Source organism: Etheostoma spectabile, chromosome 9 (assembly GCF_008692095.1).
Source record: "Etheostoma spectabile isolate EspeVRDwgs_2016 chromosome 9, UIUC_Espe_1.0, whole genome shotgun sequence".
Taxonomy (NCBI): Eukaryota; Metazoa; Chordata; class Actinopteri; order Perciformes; family Percidae; genus Etheostoma; species Etheostoma spectabile.
The window spans coordinates 12,240,837-12,256,693 of NC_045741.1; the positions used below are offsets into that span (position 1 = coordinate 12,240,837).

At 39.0% G+C, this 15,857-nt stretch overlaps 1 protein-coding gene and 1 long non-coding RNA gene across 8 annotated transcripts in view; one reads left to right on the plus strand and one right to left on the minus strand.

Moving 5' to 3' along the window:
• Positions 1-4,940, minus strand: part of LOC116695302 (uncharacterized) — a 25,223-nt gene extending 20,283 nt beyond the window's left edge. The window contains exon 1 of the long non-coding RNA XR_004333418.1: positions 4,711-4,940. This is a non-coding gene — a long non-coding RNA (uncharacterized LOC116695302). The remainder of the gene's footprint in view (positions 1-4,710) is intronic.
• lrp8 (low density lipoprotein receptor-related protein 8, apolipoprotein e receptor) overlaps positions 1-15,857 on the plus strand; it is a 188,653-nt gene that overhangs the window by 118,943 nt on the left and 53,853 nt on the right. For all 7 annotated transcript variants that reach the window (XR_004333417.1, XM_032525438.1, XM_032525442.1 and 4 more), the window contains exon 5: positions 15,263-15,637. Coding sequence is in view for 6 of the 7 variants with exons in the window: in XM_032525438.1 (XP_032381329.1) it covers positions 15,263-15,637 (375 nt within the window). In the remaining variant the exon portion in view is untranslated. The remainder of the gene's footprint in view (positions 1-15,262; positions 15,638-15,857) is intronic.

Here is a 15,857-nt window from a genome sequence, read left to right on the forward strand (position 1 = left end):
CCCCCCCCACAAAGGCCAGCACAGCTCGGGTACAACAAATCAATAACGATGAATAATGTAAGTGTGAATGAATTAAAAGTGAATTGACGTGGTTGAATAATTGAGAGATTGACTGACTTGATCCCTCCTAGCCTGGAATAAAAGACAAAACAAAGTGAAAGTATAAAAGTGTTCCTAATAAAACAGACAGAAAAGTGAACGGCAAAAATAAATATCTGTACAAACATCCCCCACTGCTCTGGTAGTTTACAATTGATAAGTTATTTATTTTATTTAGTTACACTGATTGTTGAATTATTATTATTATTATTATTATTATTATGGTTGCGTTTTATTATATTTACACATATTTGTATGGATATCTAAGTTTTATTATGTCCAGGCTCAGTTTTACCACGTTTATTTTTAATTTTTTACATTGGCCAAAATGAGATGGCTTTCTTTTTTAATGCTGCTAAACCACAAAGAAACCAACAGTAATACACCAAAGTGAATAAGATTTTACTCAACATTATGGTATGACAGAAGAAATTCAAAAATAATGTAAAACTATATTAAACTGTAATCATCTAAACTATAATCATCATCTTTGATATCACAGCTGTGATATCAAAGATGATATATCAGGTGTATCAATCTATTTTCTTCCAATCCCGTTGATTTGCACAACAGAAGAGAGTGTTTATCATAAATTCTTATCATGCTGTTGCTGTTACATTGATTAGTCTTTGGAAATTGATTAATTCAAAATGGGACAGCCATAACAAAGAAACAACAAGAGTGTTGTATCTACAGATAACAGAGCAAAGCTATGTGACAAAGCAGTCTGATAGACGTTGGGGGCAGAATGCCATGACGGGCTTTCTGGTAATGGCAACATTTTCTGCAGCACACGCCACGAGACTATCAGTAACAAGCCAAGTCATCTCTAATAGGACTTTGGACATACAACATAAATAACTGGTAAGAAAATGGAAAATAAAGGGGATCTAATTCTTAATTAGTGGCATGCTGATAATTGTTTTTATAAATAATGTTCACTCAGCAGTGTAAAAGGTGTCTACTGTATAAACAGTACTATACCATCTTCAGTACAAACATATTGATTCTATAATCTAACCCCTTAAATAAACATACTCCGGCTGAGTTCAGCCCTTCATCATCTCCACAACCCTCTTCCTCCACCTCTGATCTCTCTCCATCCCTCCCTCCCACAGCAGCTACAATTGGAGTACAGCAAGCGTTAATTAGGGTTGCTAATTGAGCATATCCAAATGTTGAATAAAACATGGATCCAGGAAGAGAGGCTCTTTATTACATTTAGAGGAGGCCTCTGAAGAAAGATTATGAGCCTTTAATTTATGTTAATGTGAAATTGTTTAGGCACACAGCCGCTGCTAGCAGAGTGTTTGCATGCTTTGGGGTGTGTGTGTGTGTGTGTGTGTGTGTGTGTGTGTGTGTGTGTGTGTGTGTGTGTGTGTGTGTGTTGTGTGTGTGTGTGTGTGTGTGTGTGTGTGTGTGTGTGTGTGTGTGTGTGTAAAAGATGTTTGGGGAAGGTGGCGCCTACATGACTAATGGCCTCTCTTTTGTTTTTGGAATACTTATTTTGCATTATCTTTTCTTATTGGTAAAGACTTAAAGCAAAATCGAATTGAAGTGTTCTTTACCTGCCCACCAATCCACTTTCAATTTAAAAAATTGGACTGTTTGAATTAATACAGCATCTCTGCATGCCTGCATGTATGTGTGTGGTGCTGATTCAGCGAGCGCAGGAATGATCCGGCGTGCTTAAGGTTGATTGCCAGTGAAGTTCACATTTTCTAATAAGATCAGGCACACTAAAATGACAAGAGACCCTAGGATGAGGTGACTTTATCCTTGCATCACAAATGCCCGTTAATTGAAACAAAATATGTGTCAGTGTTGGAATTGTCTATTACAAGTGAGGGAAGGAATTTCCACAAAATATTAATTATGTTTGTCTTATTTGTTTTATTGCAACCTCCGTGGAAGAACTGGACTGAAACTGTTTTTTAGTTTTTTCCTTCTGTCTTTCTTACCCACTCACTGCATCCTCTCCCCTCTCTCTCGTACTTTCATCTAAGTGTGCTAACCCGGCGCAAGTATTAGCTAAATTGTATCACAGTCAGGCAGGCTATTTCTGATTCTTAGAGAGCTGTGGAAATACTGTAATTGTGTCAATGTGGCTAGAATGCTATTAGTCACCTTCATTAGATCAACTCGCACCCACATGCTGTAGTTACCACTTAAACCGTCCTATTGGGAATGCATGATATGAAAATCTGTCCCATTGGGTTTCATTAGGACAAAAATGTTAGGTCCAAAGGGCACTCTCACTGTGTGGTATTTTAGGCCCATACAGCCATTTAAAACTATCAACAAACAACTACAGTAAATGCAGTTTAATGATGTTTCAGTCTTACCTCAAAAACATGCTTTGTGTGTTGGCTAATGTCAAGATCTCAACCAGTTAAAATTCCAATTCCAACTGGATTTAAGCATCCAGCAGTGAAATCGGTTGCCTTCATTTAGCAGGTTTTTGAAAGATTGCGAAATCATTTTTAAAAAAAGTAACAAAATATCATCTTTGTTGTTACTCACACTTCTTAAGAAATCTGTGCTTTTCAGTGTTGTTTTTCTTTGAATTTCTGCACTGGATGTAACATTTTAACACGTTTTATAACTTAACACTTTCACTTTACAACAGTAAAGACTCAGATTTAGATTCTTCTGCTATTTTTTTTTTTTTTTTGCTGTTTGGTTTGAAAGACGCACAGTGATCTGAAAACTTTGAATTTGCTGTACTGTACGTAAGGATTGCAACTGTCAAGGATTTCCCTTCTGTGTGTTCACTGTATTGGTGAAGAGTTATCCCCGCCTGTTTACATGCAATCTTTTTTGTTGGTCTGTTTTTTCTTTACTTCACTTAAATCCAATCAGTCACTACTCGCTCCACAGAAACTTTCAGCACTATGTTGGCGGAGGCGTAAATCCAACAGACAGACAGAGAGAGAGACAGACAGTAGTCAGAGAGGCTTCTGCAGGCCCTGGGGACCAGTTGCTCTTTTCACATAGCCGGTGCTGCTCTGTTAACATTACAGCGAGAGGCCGCTGGATCGATGCCACCAGGGATATGTTAGTTGGTGTTTTATGTGAGACGGAGGGGGCGGAGGAGAGGGAAACTGTGTGTGTGTGTGTGTGTGTGTGGGTGTGGGGTGTGTGTGTGTGTTGTGTGTGTGGTGTGTGTGTGTGTGTGTGTGTGTGTGTGTGTGTGTGTGTGTGCACTGAACATATGCTCTGGTAGGAAGTAGAAGGAGGGGAATAAATGAAGATACTGTACACCTGCTACTAGCTTTAATACAGTAACTAACATCTAATAGCCATTTAGGTCGCAATATTCAGAAAGCTTAAGTGCTTTCTACACCTTAGTGAAGACGATGACATACAAACTGTACACACATGAGCCAAACATCCCCTCCTCCAGCCATCTACCCACATGCAATATATAACTTAAGTCCAGCTCGCTGTAGGCTACAGTAAATGTAGCCACTTTCCCATTATTTGATAACAAATCAAAAAGAAGACTTCACCCACATACAAAATGCAGTATGTGTGGGAACAATTGTGTATGTAGTGGTGTTGCTTCTTTTATCTTCACTCTTTTTTGCGAGAAGAGGTGACTCCATGGACATAATGGTAGCCTCTTGTCTCATAGTTTCTTCCCATTACGTTCTCCTTCATTTATAATCCTCTGACTGCTCTCGCTGTGTGCGTAGGTGGAATGTAATGGAGCGCCAGCACACAAACAGACTCGCTGCACACCCAGAGGCATTTGCACTTGCTTTAGACTCAGGCAAACCGTTACTCATTCCTCTTACAACCCCCCAACCCCCTTCCTTACCCCTGCATATATACACACACACACACACACACACACACACACACACACACTCTCAGAATCACAATTGACTGCTGGGAAACCATAACTTCAACCTACGGGGGATGCAACCAAACTTAAGGAAGTCAAAGAGGAAGGATCTTTTAATGTTGCCCCCCCTCCCTTGCATATAGTGATCTAAATAACTATTACCTGCTAGCTACTGCACTAAATCTAGCAGCAGGTACCTACCTACCTAGTAAACACAAGCTACTAGCTAGTAAAGCTGATCTGCTGCACTGCCACTCAACAGTGACCACCTCTTCATTTTATAAGATACCACAATTGTTTTATTAACAACCAACAACACTTCCCATGAGGTTCTGATCGACAGTCTTTTTCTAGAATTGTGTTCAGTATGAACATGAATTTTCGCAGTTTGAGAATGAGACTTTTGACTGATTAATTCCATCAGTTAAAGCTTTAGTGCGTAACTTTTTGATATTAATAAACGTTACATTTGTTACATTTGAGCTATTGCCGAATGAGTTGCTACAAAGCTAATTACAGTTTTTTACGATTGCTCTGACACTTTTTTCAATACTTTTAACAACTATCAAAACTCCATTCAACCGACAGCCTTTGTTGTGTTTGATTGTGTTGTGTTTGATTGTGTTGACATCACAGAAGTCTCCCGTTAGCATCTTGTAGGCTACTTGTCGCAAAGTGACACATGCACAACACATCTTCCCTCGTCTCAAAGTGATCCATGCACTACTCAAATCTGCACTCGACTCACATTGGGCATGGACACATTCTATAAAGCTAAACTCTGAGATGACTCATTCATTTTTTGTATTGAATTTCTGCAGCAAAAGAAACACAATGCATGCATTTACTAAACCCAACAAAACAAAGATGTAGAGGGGCTTCAAGAGAAACTGAAGTTTAAAGCAGAATCTATGATCAATACAATATATTATTATCTATTGTATAAGGGCAGACCTGACACATATAAACTAATGCAGTTTCTTTAATTCCACCTGATATTTTATGACATTGGTTTATGACTGACTAAATGTTCCTGTTGGGAGAGAACATGTGTTAGTGTTTTGAAAGAATGATATGATTTTGAGACATGTTTGCAGTGTTTTGGTAGACATAGTTTATTGTGTTAGTGTATTATTATATTTTGAAAATTAGTGTTATAGTTTAGTTTACAATGAATGATTTTGAGCATAAAGTTTTGCCAGTTGTGTGTTGTAGGTGTGTTGGTGTGTTAAGAGTTTAGGAAAATTGTTAAAAGTATTGAAAAAATTGTCATAGCAATCGTAACAAACTGTAAGACTGTCAGCTCTACTCAACTCTCTGTATTTCTCAGTATGGCAATGTTCAGAATTGATCACGGAAGGCTTGTATCATGTTGACACGCCGACAGCTTTGTTGCCATTACTTAGACTTCTTCATCAGGGCGACAGAAACTACACACTATATTATTAAGTTTTTAAAAAGTCTGTTATGTGACAAAAAATAGGTTACACAATCTATTTCATAAACATAACTCATGTGCAACCACACGTGCCCTTTTATTGGAGTAGGTTATGGGACAGCTTAAAACACAACTTGCTAGTGCTAATTTATCACTTGCAAGTTTTATGCTATTATTTCTGCTAAGTTTGTGGCTCTCACGACCGACTGCAGGGTGGTACTCCATACCCATCTCTTTAGCTTAGATACCTCATTATGAGGAAAAAACCTAGTTTTAGCAATTGAGAGTGAACGACATGAAAAACAAGTACCATGATGAGGCTATCTCAAATGGTAATTATGTCATTATCATGCATGGTAAAATCCAGGATTACATGTTTGGGGAGATTTAATCATCACACTAAATCACAATGACATATATTTAATGTATTCCTGGATTCACATATTTTAATGTATTCCTGGATTCACTACCTAACAATTATACAGTTGGAGTGAATGCAATTATTTTGCAGACAGGCATTCAGAATGTGTGCGTGTGTGTTGTGTGTGTATGTTGTGTGTGCATGTGAGGGGGTGGGGTGGAGGACATTTGTAAGATTTAAGACAGGAGCCACAAGGATATAGTGATGGCCATGTCACATTCTACATTAAATGGTTGTCATAATATGAATTATGAAATGTTTTTTGACCAATGGCATCCATAATACACATTATGTCAATACACACTCCTACATGTATATAGGGACGCACAGGGACATTCATCTAACACCACCTGAACTCACACATACACAGGCACACAATCTACTGTTATTTCTGGTGATGCAGTTAATATTCAAGTATAAGCTGCTGTCAGATGGCATAGTGATTGAGCTATTGAAATATCCTGTTCCATTCAGTTTGCGTGTGTGTGTGTGCATGCGTGCGTACGTGCGCGAGTGTGTGCATTAGGAAATCACATCGTCTATCCCTGGTGTATACCAATCAGGTTACAGAGAGTTTCAGTCTCTCAGTAAGTTTTGTGCCGTTTTCTCCTCGTCTAAGCTGTCATTTCACTTGGGTTCCCCAGTCTCTGCTGTCACACTACATTGAGGTTCTTTTTGCAGTGGTTTTTCACACTCAGTTTGACAGGTTTTTACTCTGAGCAAAGACAATCTAACCAGCATAGGTGAATAGAAAGTCTCTATTTGGAAGATTGAAGTGGAGATGAAGTTAAAATGCTGTACGGATATTTTTGCGTTTTATTTGTTTTACAGTTTTTTTCCGATTGCTAAATGATAGTGGGCACAAATGGAGTAACCAGACCAGAGTCTGCACAGCAGCCGTTCATGTGGACCAAACTCTAGTTTGTTTGAACACAGTTTTCATAACTCTTCACACTTATCCCATGACTTTAACCACAATGTGCACAACACGTGTTTATTTACAATACTTTGTTCAAATGCTAACACACTGCTGTCAAAACTGTTAACTCTATTTATATAGAGAAAGCTCAGAAAGCCTTTTTTTGTATACAAACACCAAATAAGAATGAAGCAATTATACACTGTACGGTTTGAGAGAAACAAGTAAAAGAGCAAAGATACTAATATGTCCAGGTGAGATGTCTGAGGTTACAAACACAACTATAAAAAAAAAAGTGAAATACACTACATCTTTACTACAGTAAAACTGCATTCTTAGTGTTTTTCAGAAATTATGGAGGTGAAAGCAATGGAAACACCACATCCATTAGTATATAGAGATGATGCAAACACCCAATGTAATGAAGAAAACTTTCTGCATGATGTTTTTAGAGTGGCAGGATTAGTCACACCATTCTTTTTTACTGTTACGTACCTTTAGTTTTTTTCCAGTAATTCCATAAATTACTAGAGACAAAATACTATATTGAAGCAAACTTCTTCACATTTTCATTCCTTCTTGTTTACCTTATGTAAAAATGGGTAGTGGGAAGTCACTCAAATTGTTCAAACTGTATAGATGAAGTTTGTAATTTCTGTATTGGTGTTTTTACTCTGTGTTCTGAGTGACAGTGTGTGTAATCTAAATGAGGATTGTTCTGAGTGTTTGGCTGCAATGAGCCTGTTTTGAGTGTGAATGGGAATGTGTGAAGAGTTTTGATGCTTGGAATGAGTTTTGCAGGTGATGTGAACTGTTTAGCTCAGGTGTAGTTTGAGTTTGCACATGTTGCTTCAGTTGTGCCCACTGTCGTTTAGCAATCCAAAAAAACTGTATAAGTTTATTAATTTTAGTGATGCACTTGCACGCTGGGGTCACAAAGCACACAAGTGCTAAATGTGGTGTGAATCCAGAACTGATTTGGACGAGGGTTTGAGCAATTTACTGATGATATTTTATGAATAATAGGTAAATTTCTATCTATTTTTGATATGTTGAGATTTTATTTTTAGTTCATCTAAGAACGCAGGTTGCTGGGAAACCATAAATCATAAATTAAGTTAAATTATTTTAAACTGGAGGATTTTTCTCCAAAAATATTTTGATATCACCAGCATGGTTTATGAGTACATGGTGTCATCCCTATTGATTTGAGAAAAGCTTACACAAACATCTACAACATCTACATGACAATTATAATCAGCTATAAAAAGCTCATAGCTACTAAGGAAGCTTTAGGTTATTGCAAATCCAAAACCATATTGCAGCTCATCTTTTCATCCCGGTATATTTACGTCTGCATCTCTTTACTCTTTTTTTTCTTTCAACATTTTCTGCTTGGTGGCTAAGGTAAAAATGATTGAAAACCAAGTTATGTACCAAATAAGCACAACATTTGAAAGACAAAAAGATAAAATGAGTCGCTCACTGCATCAGCAGTCATCACTTTTAATCCCTGAGGACTTGGCTTTGTTTCATGAAGAGAAGTTGGCAGATTTAACCTAAGGCAAGTCTTGCATAGTGTCAGATAACGTTGGGTAATATAATTGTTCTGGTATTACACAGTGCTACTAGTTAATGTGCAGTGTGTAATAAAGTACCCTATTTATTTTTTTCCCCTTTTTTTTAGTAAAAAAGATGATTGACACATTACATGACGCATCTCTCTAATGTTTCAAACATGTAGTGTCGGCTCTGTGCCTGGTAAACCCCGTTTGGCTGAAATGTTGGAAAGTGAATTTCTTCTGCAGCTGCCTGCTGTTTGTCAGTGATAAATCTATTCAGAATTTCATCTCTCCTCACTGTCTGTCTATCTATTCCATTAGGAAAAGAAAATCGCTTTTATGTTACAGCAAGTCAAAGAGCTGAGGGCTTAGGGTCTGTCGGTCTGGGGGTGTGCGTACGTGTGCGTATGTGTGTGCGCGTGCGTGTGTGCGCGTGTGTGTGTGCCCCTGCGTTCATGCTGCCATCCTCCCGCGATCATGCTTCAAAGGTCTAATGTAGCCAAAGCACTGATAAACAGTTTGTGAGAGCCCTGGAGAGGGACTGCTTGTCAAGTCATCTATGTCTGTCTTCACACAGACACACACACACAAACTGGGGGCCCCCTCCGGCCCTCTTGCAGAATGTTTTCCATCAAAAGTATGATCTAAAACTGCCTCTCCTCCCTTTTGTCTTCCTGCTCTGCTCCTCGTAGTTTAGTGCCCTTCTAAGTGGTAGGCTAACATTTCTAAAACTGTGCAACACACAACCATCTTGTTACAGATTCGATGATGCAAACGCCTCTGGTACTTTTCTTCCTCTGATGGTTTGCTGTTTTAATGATATCAAGGGTAATGGACCATATACATACTAGCAAATGCTACATTAGCTAACTGTCCTATAAAAACAGCCACAGTACATGCAGATGTGTCTGTGCGCCTTGGAGCAGTGGAGTACAAGAAAATGATAGTCATTTCAATGTTACTTTTGTGCATTTTAATATTGGCAGTCAGCAATTTTGTTCATTTGAACCCCTAGAAAGAGGTGTTATCACATAATTACACACCCATTTTACCTTTTTTTAAATTGTACTTTCTGTTAATCTCCTGTATTTGTGGAGGTGGTGAAGGGGGTCAGCCATCATTAGTGAGATCGTGACAGAGAGCTTGCTTGCTATTCAGGGAACTTGTCAGATACACAAAGAGGATTGTCTTCCAGTGACCAAACTGACTAAAAGTAATAATCATTTGTAGAAATGTATGAATATGTGATGCATCCATCACATCCACTATCCCACATCTGCTCAGTCCCTCTTTGTTTTGGTTAACAGAAGCACTTGTGTGGCATGTAGCTTGTTGGTTTTCTGAGTACATGATATTTTGCCTTTGTGTTGGTTAGGGGGATCCTGCTTTATCATGTTAGGTTTTAAATGGAGAATGGAGTGTGCAAAGTGACAGGTCTTGCAACAACACTGGTCTCAAGTTACCCTCAAACCATCAGAACTATGAGAAACTCTTCGGTCTGGTGCCCTTCTTAAAATAATCTTTTGAGGCGCTGGGTACTCATCATGCACAGCCTTGATGAAAACATGCACTGAAGTGTTGGATGTGGTTTGGGCTGCTTTTTTAATAAATGGTAAATAATTGAACAGAAATTGTTCTTACTCTTGTGGATTTTTTTGTCCTCCCATCAATCCTCATGAATATAGATAGTGATTTGTTGACAAGCTACCCTTGTGTATCTGTCTGTACAAGTCATGCTTGACTCAACACAGATTAGTTTTTTTTATTGACGCTCGCATGTGAAGGATAAGGCATATATAGATATTTTACAGAGTAGATGAACATGTCGCTTGTCTACTTTAGGGCACATAAGTTGTTGTTTTTTTGATTGCTAAACGACAGTGGGCACAACTGAAGCCACATGTGCAAAACTCAAACTAGAGTCTGCACTCCAAACAGTTACCTGAGCTTAACTGCAAAACTCATTCCAAACAACACAACTTTTAACACACATTTCAAAACAGGCTCAGAGCAGCAAAACACTAGGAATCATCCTCATCTACAGTAGATAACGCACACTGTCACTCAGAACACACTACAAGTAAAAACTCTAGCGTCAACTACCAATACAAAAATTACAAACTTTCTCATCTTTACAGTTTGAGTGATGCACTACGCAATCGTTTCTTTACAGAAAAGATATAGATTTTACAATATACACATTTTTTTTAAGTATACAAGAAGGAATGAAAATCAGCAGTTTGCTTCAATATAGTATTTTGTCTCTAGTAATTCATGGAATTATTGAAGAAAAAACACCTAAAGGTACATAACAGTAACAAAGAATAGTGTGACTAATCCTGCCACTCTCCAACATCCCGCAGAAAGTTTTCTTCATCATATTGGATGCAGGTCTGCATCAGTATATAAGTGTTTATTGTAATTCTTATTTGGTGCTTGTATGAAAAAGGCTTTTTCTATGTGAATACTGTATATGTTCACTACCAAGTATAAAACCAGAGACCTGCTTTGTCTTTCAGCTAAAATTGCAATCAGCAGTGTATGAGAAGCACCAGACTGAAATCTATTCTGTTTTGAATGCATGGTTTTGACAGCAGTGTGTTAGCATTTGAACAAAGTGCTGTAAATCCCCAGTGTGCACAGTGTTGTGCAGGTTGTGGTTAAAGCCATGGGCTAAGTGTGTAGAATTTTGAAAACTGTGTTCTAGCAATGGAAAACAAACTAGAGTTTGGTCCACGTGATATGCTGCAGTGCAGACTGTAGTTTGAGCTTTGCACATGTCATTCAGTTGTGTCTACTGTGGTTTAGCGATCGAAAAAAAACCTGTAAGACTACTCTCCACTAAAATGCCCTCAGCTGTTACTATCTGTTTTTAGCTGATTGTAGAGCAGACATGTTTCTGCTTTTGGTTAAATGCAGCATTTTACACACTGCTGTGAAGTAAGTGTTTTAGTTCCATTCCTGGTAGTTAGAGCTGATCTGTGATATTCAGCTTGCTTTTCTGCAAGCACACCTGGTGAACTGTTTGTGACAAGCATATTCATGTGGGTGAAAATGTGTGTATGCTTGTGCACACCACTACATGCTCCCTCACCACGGCCCAGTGGCCAACATGTTAGACCAGAGTCTGATTGAATTCCACGCTCCAGAAACATTAAACCTAGTGACTCATAGACAGAGGTGTGTGTGTGTGTGTGTGGCGTGTTTCTGCATTAAATGTGTTTGAATGCATATCTTAGCACAAATTGATCAGGTCAAAATCGCTACCTCTGTGTGTGTGGGCCTCTTTTTAAGTTTGTTCAGTCAAGATAGCACATATTTTCATGTGTGTGTGTGCATGCATTTGTCTGCTTGCTTTAGACCAATCCATGCTGAAAGGGAGTTCAATTGTCCTTCAGATGAAAAGCGATGATCTGTGCCCTATCTTCCTGGTCCATCTATTAGCTGTCCAGTGGAGGGTCTGGGGATGGATGGATAGAAAGCTTCAACCACAAGTTAAACACAATGACCTGCAGGTGCAGAAGGTTACCGTCAAGCTGTAATCAGTTACAGATTACTGATCAGCTATTTAAAATTTTAATTGGTAGAACAATCTATTGGATGGATGTCTTTAATTAACAGTCCAGTGTTAATCTTTGTAACCCTTACTCCTCTCAACTCTTATTTATATTTGAAGGCTTCTATCTTCTTTTTTCGGTTAAATTTAGTTGGATTTCTGAGACAGTAATCAACTTGAACAAGTTACTAATCTATTGAAGACACAGCTAAACAGACCATATGCTCTGTGTGAAGTTCACCCTAAAAAATGTTTCAGGGTTGATACATCTCAAATTTAGCATTTTATGTTATTCAAATTCCTATATTGGAAGCAAAAAGGCACATTTCCCCATCGTAACTCTTCTGCACTGTGTTTTTACATTGTCAGCTGTCTGATTCAAAGGAAATCATACAACTTACTTAACAGGAGTAAGGGAAATTCCTTTATGTCAAAAAGACCATATACTGTTTTATATCCAGCACAAACATCACTAAAACATAGCGTTTGTGACGGTGATGTGGAATGAGGGCCAAAAAGCAGAGAAGGGTAGGCAAGCAGGAGAGAGTGCCCAAGGTTTTATTTAACAAAAACAAAGTCCACAAAAACACAGGATACAGCAAAAGCCACACAAAGTCCCAAAATCCAAAAAGGTCCAGGGAAGAAGGCTGAGCAAAAAAAGGGAACAATGGCAGGGAAAAACTCATGGGGGAAAAAAAAGAGGTACAGGCACGGAACCAACACATAGAAACTGCTGACAGGACGAAGAACAGCACGGCACAAAGGAACACCAGACGAACCAACACGATCTGACAAGAGACGAGGGAAGCACAGACCTTAAATACACAAGTTAACGAGGTAACGACAGGAAGGTGACAAGAGTGCAGGGAAGCAGGTGGAAAACATCAGGTAATCACAAGAGCGGGAAGACACAGGAAGTAAAAGACAGGACGAGACAAAAAAATAGACTTCAAAATAAAACAGGAAACAGAACCTACAGACACTCAGGGGAACACAAGACCAGGGAGGAACAAGACACAAACACAAGACTGGGGAGGGAACACGGAGAAGGAAAAGAAAACAATATAAAAAAAACGAAACCATAACAGAGTTTCTTGTACTGGCAGTAGATAGAAGAAGAAAAAGGTTTTTACAGAAAAATGTCTGGTTTAGTGAACGCACGGGAAAAACTTACTCAAAGAGCAGAACTCTCCCAGTTCTGATCTTTGTGTAAGTTATTTAGGGCATGGGCAGGTGGCATTATCTTCTCTGAAACAGAAAGCAGCAAGGTTTATGGGATCATATTAAGAGACAAATTGACAATAATATGAATATTTGACGTTGATTTACTTACTAAAGGATTGGGTTTAAAGTCAAGAATAACCATGAACCTTGTTAGGCTATGAATGATAAATACCAAGGATCAATCACAAATACAAAGCGCTATTGTGGAAAAAGCAGTTTCCTATCCCAATATGACTTTTGTTTACCTATGTGTATGCTGCTGCTTCATGTTTACATACCAGTATTCTGTTATCATCTCAACAGAAACAAAGAAAATGGCTGAAATGTTTTGGGATCTGGGGATAGGGGGAATACACCCAAAGAAGAAAAAGATGCCTTCCCAAACCTCTTGTAACTCCTGAAAGATGTTGTGGAAGAATGGGTTTGAGACAGTCAAAACTTGTTATTGTAAATTTCAAAACTCAAGCTAAAGTTGTTGTTCTCCATGAGACATAAACTCAATGAACTGCCAGGCACCTGCCTGTTCCTGTAGTGAAAATAATCTTTTTTGTGGCTTGATATCCCAGTGGGAACCACACTAACAAGCTTCTTGACCTGGCCTTGCTGTTAATAGCCAACGCACCTGACTGACCAAACATTCTGCTTTTAATGAAAAACTATAAAGCACAAAAAGCAAACGTGTTTAGTCTGACTAGCAACACATAATTGTCCTCTGGGATGAAGCAAAACATGTTGATAATTTTCAAAAACAAAAAGCCTCTTGCTGTTTGTATAAAAAGTTTTCAAAAATAATCACATTATAACTTTGCCCAGTTTTTGTTTGCACAAACACCCTACGTGACCCCCAAACCACCTGAGCGTCTGCCGGGATGCTGCTGATGTTGTGTATGTGCTCATGTTAATTAAATCACTGAGATCTGAGTGAGGAGGATTAACATGCTAGCAGTAATAGCTAGCAGGAAATCCAATAGCCTATTATCATAATGAGTCCCTTTGGCACACTGTGTGGGTAGGTAACAGAGAGAGAGAGAGAGAGTGAAACCGTTATGTCGGTCGCCCAGAGAAGGGAGTAACATCAAAGGACAAGTGGGTTTTTTTTTCTACAGAATACACGATTAAAATTGATTTGTCTACCATGACTAGAATTAGATACTGTAACTGCTGGGATATGACAAACATGCAGTTTGCCAGCAAAACACAACAACACACCTTCACAGATGCATAAACCGCTTAAATGCTATTCATCATAGTTTCATCATATCCCAGAAGTCTTGAGATACTGTAGGAAAATAAATGGGAAGATACACCAACAATCATGCACATAAATACATACAGTCTCCAGGTATTTCTGTACAAACATTCTCACACACACACACACACACACACACACACACACACTTACTTGTGGAGGGGGGTTCTGCACTGCGGCAGGCACCTGCAGCTGTGCCCCCACTCTGCTCATTATGCACCTGCTTTACATACTGGACTTCTGCTTCGCATATGCTCTCAGCCTCGTGCTTAATATGGTATGTTTCAGTGTTGCATTCATTGTTTGAGATTTTGTGGCTGAAGCTGAGAAAATATGTATTTATATATACATTTAATAATGCATTATATGTGCTTTTCCCATGAGGCAAGTTAACCTGTTTTTTTCTCCTTTTTATCGCTTTTTTTTTACATAACAGGCTCTGCATATCCTCTTAGTTCCTGTGATGTGTACTTTAAAAAAAAGAGTTCTTCAGCACCATGCACAGTCACCAATTCGACTTTGGATCAAACTTTTTCTTTTACTCTCACCAGACAGCAAAAGACAATAAGGAACATCTGGAATTGCCCTCTGCTCATTAACTCTAAATTTGAATAACATTGCATTCCATCTCCAGAGAGAGGAGGGAGCAAGACATATTGCTGCATATATTCCTTCTCCCTCAAGGAGTTTGAATATATGAGGTGATAAGGTAACTATATCTGTCCTCTAACTCACATTTTCTCTCATTGACTCCCACGTGCACTAGCGCCTGCTTTCAAATTGAGTTCAAGGGGATGGTTTTATATGACAGCTCAATTAAGTGTTAAATTCACTCTCTGTAAGAAAATATTTGATATGATCCATTCTAATAAGAAAATGAAAGAAACATTGTTTCTCCAAATGATAACCTTTCCTATTATCCACTTGTCCCATTCGTCCTGCAGATGCCAAGGCCTGCCCCTCCAAAGATTTCCAGTGTCGTAACGGGAAGTGCGTGGCACCAATCTTTGTGTGTGATGGAGACGACGACTGTGGGGATGCCAGCGATGAAGAGAAGTGCACGGCTCCCACTTGCGGCCAGCATGAGTTCCGCTGCAATGACTCTGAGTGCATCCCCGCCTTGTGGAGTTGCGACGGCGACCCGGACTGCAAGGACAAGTCAGACGAGTCCATGGAGCGCTGCAGCCGAAGGACAGAGCCCCAAAAACCTCGCTGCCCGGTGGGCGAGTTCCAGTGTGGGAGTGGGGAGTGTGTCCACATGAACTGGAAGTGTGATGGAGACGCAGACTGCAAGGATAAATCGGATGAAGCAAACTGTCGTAAGTCATCTGTGAATTTATTGTATTTATGTGGATGGACTGGATGAGTGGGCGGATAAGTAAGTGTGTAAATGAGCGTGTAACTGAATGGACTATTAAAGGATAATGTCTGAAGAAATCAAATTTATCCTATCAGCAACAATTTTCTGCGTTTGCCACAGCATGATAAAGCCTTTCCCCAGCGCCATAGAAGTCCAATGTAGTTTTTTTCCAAATACTA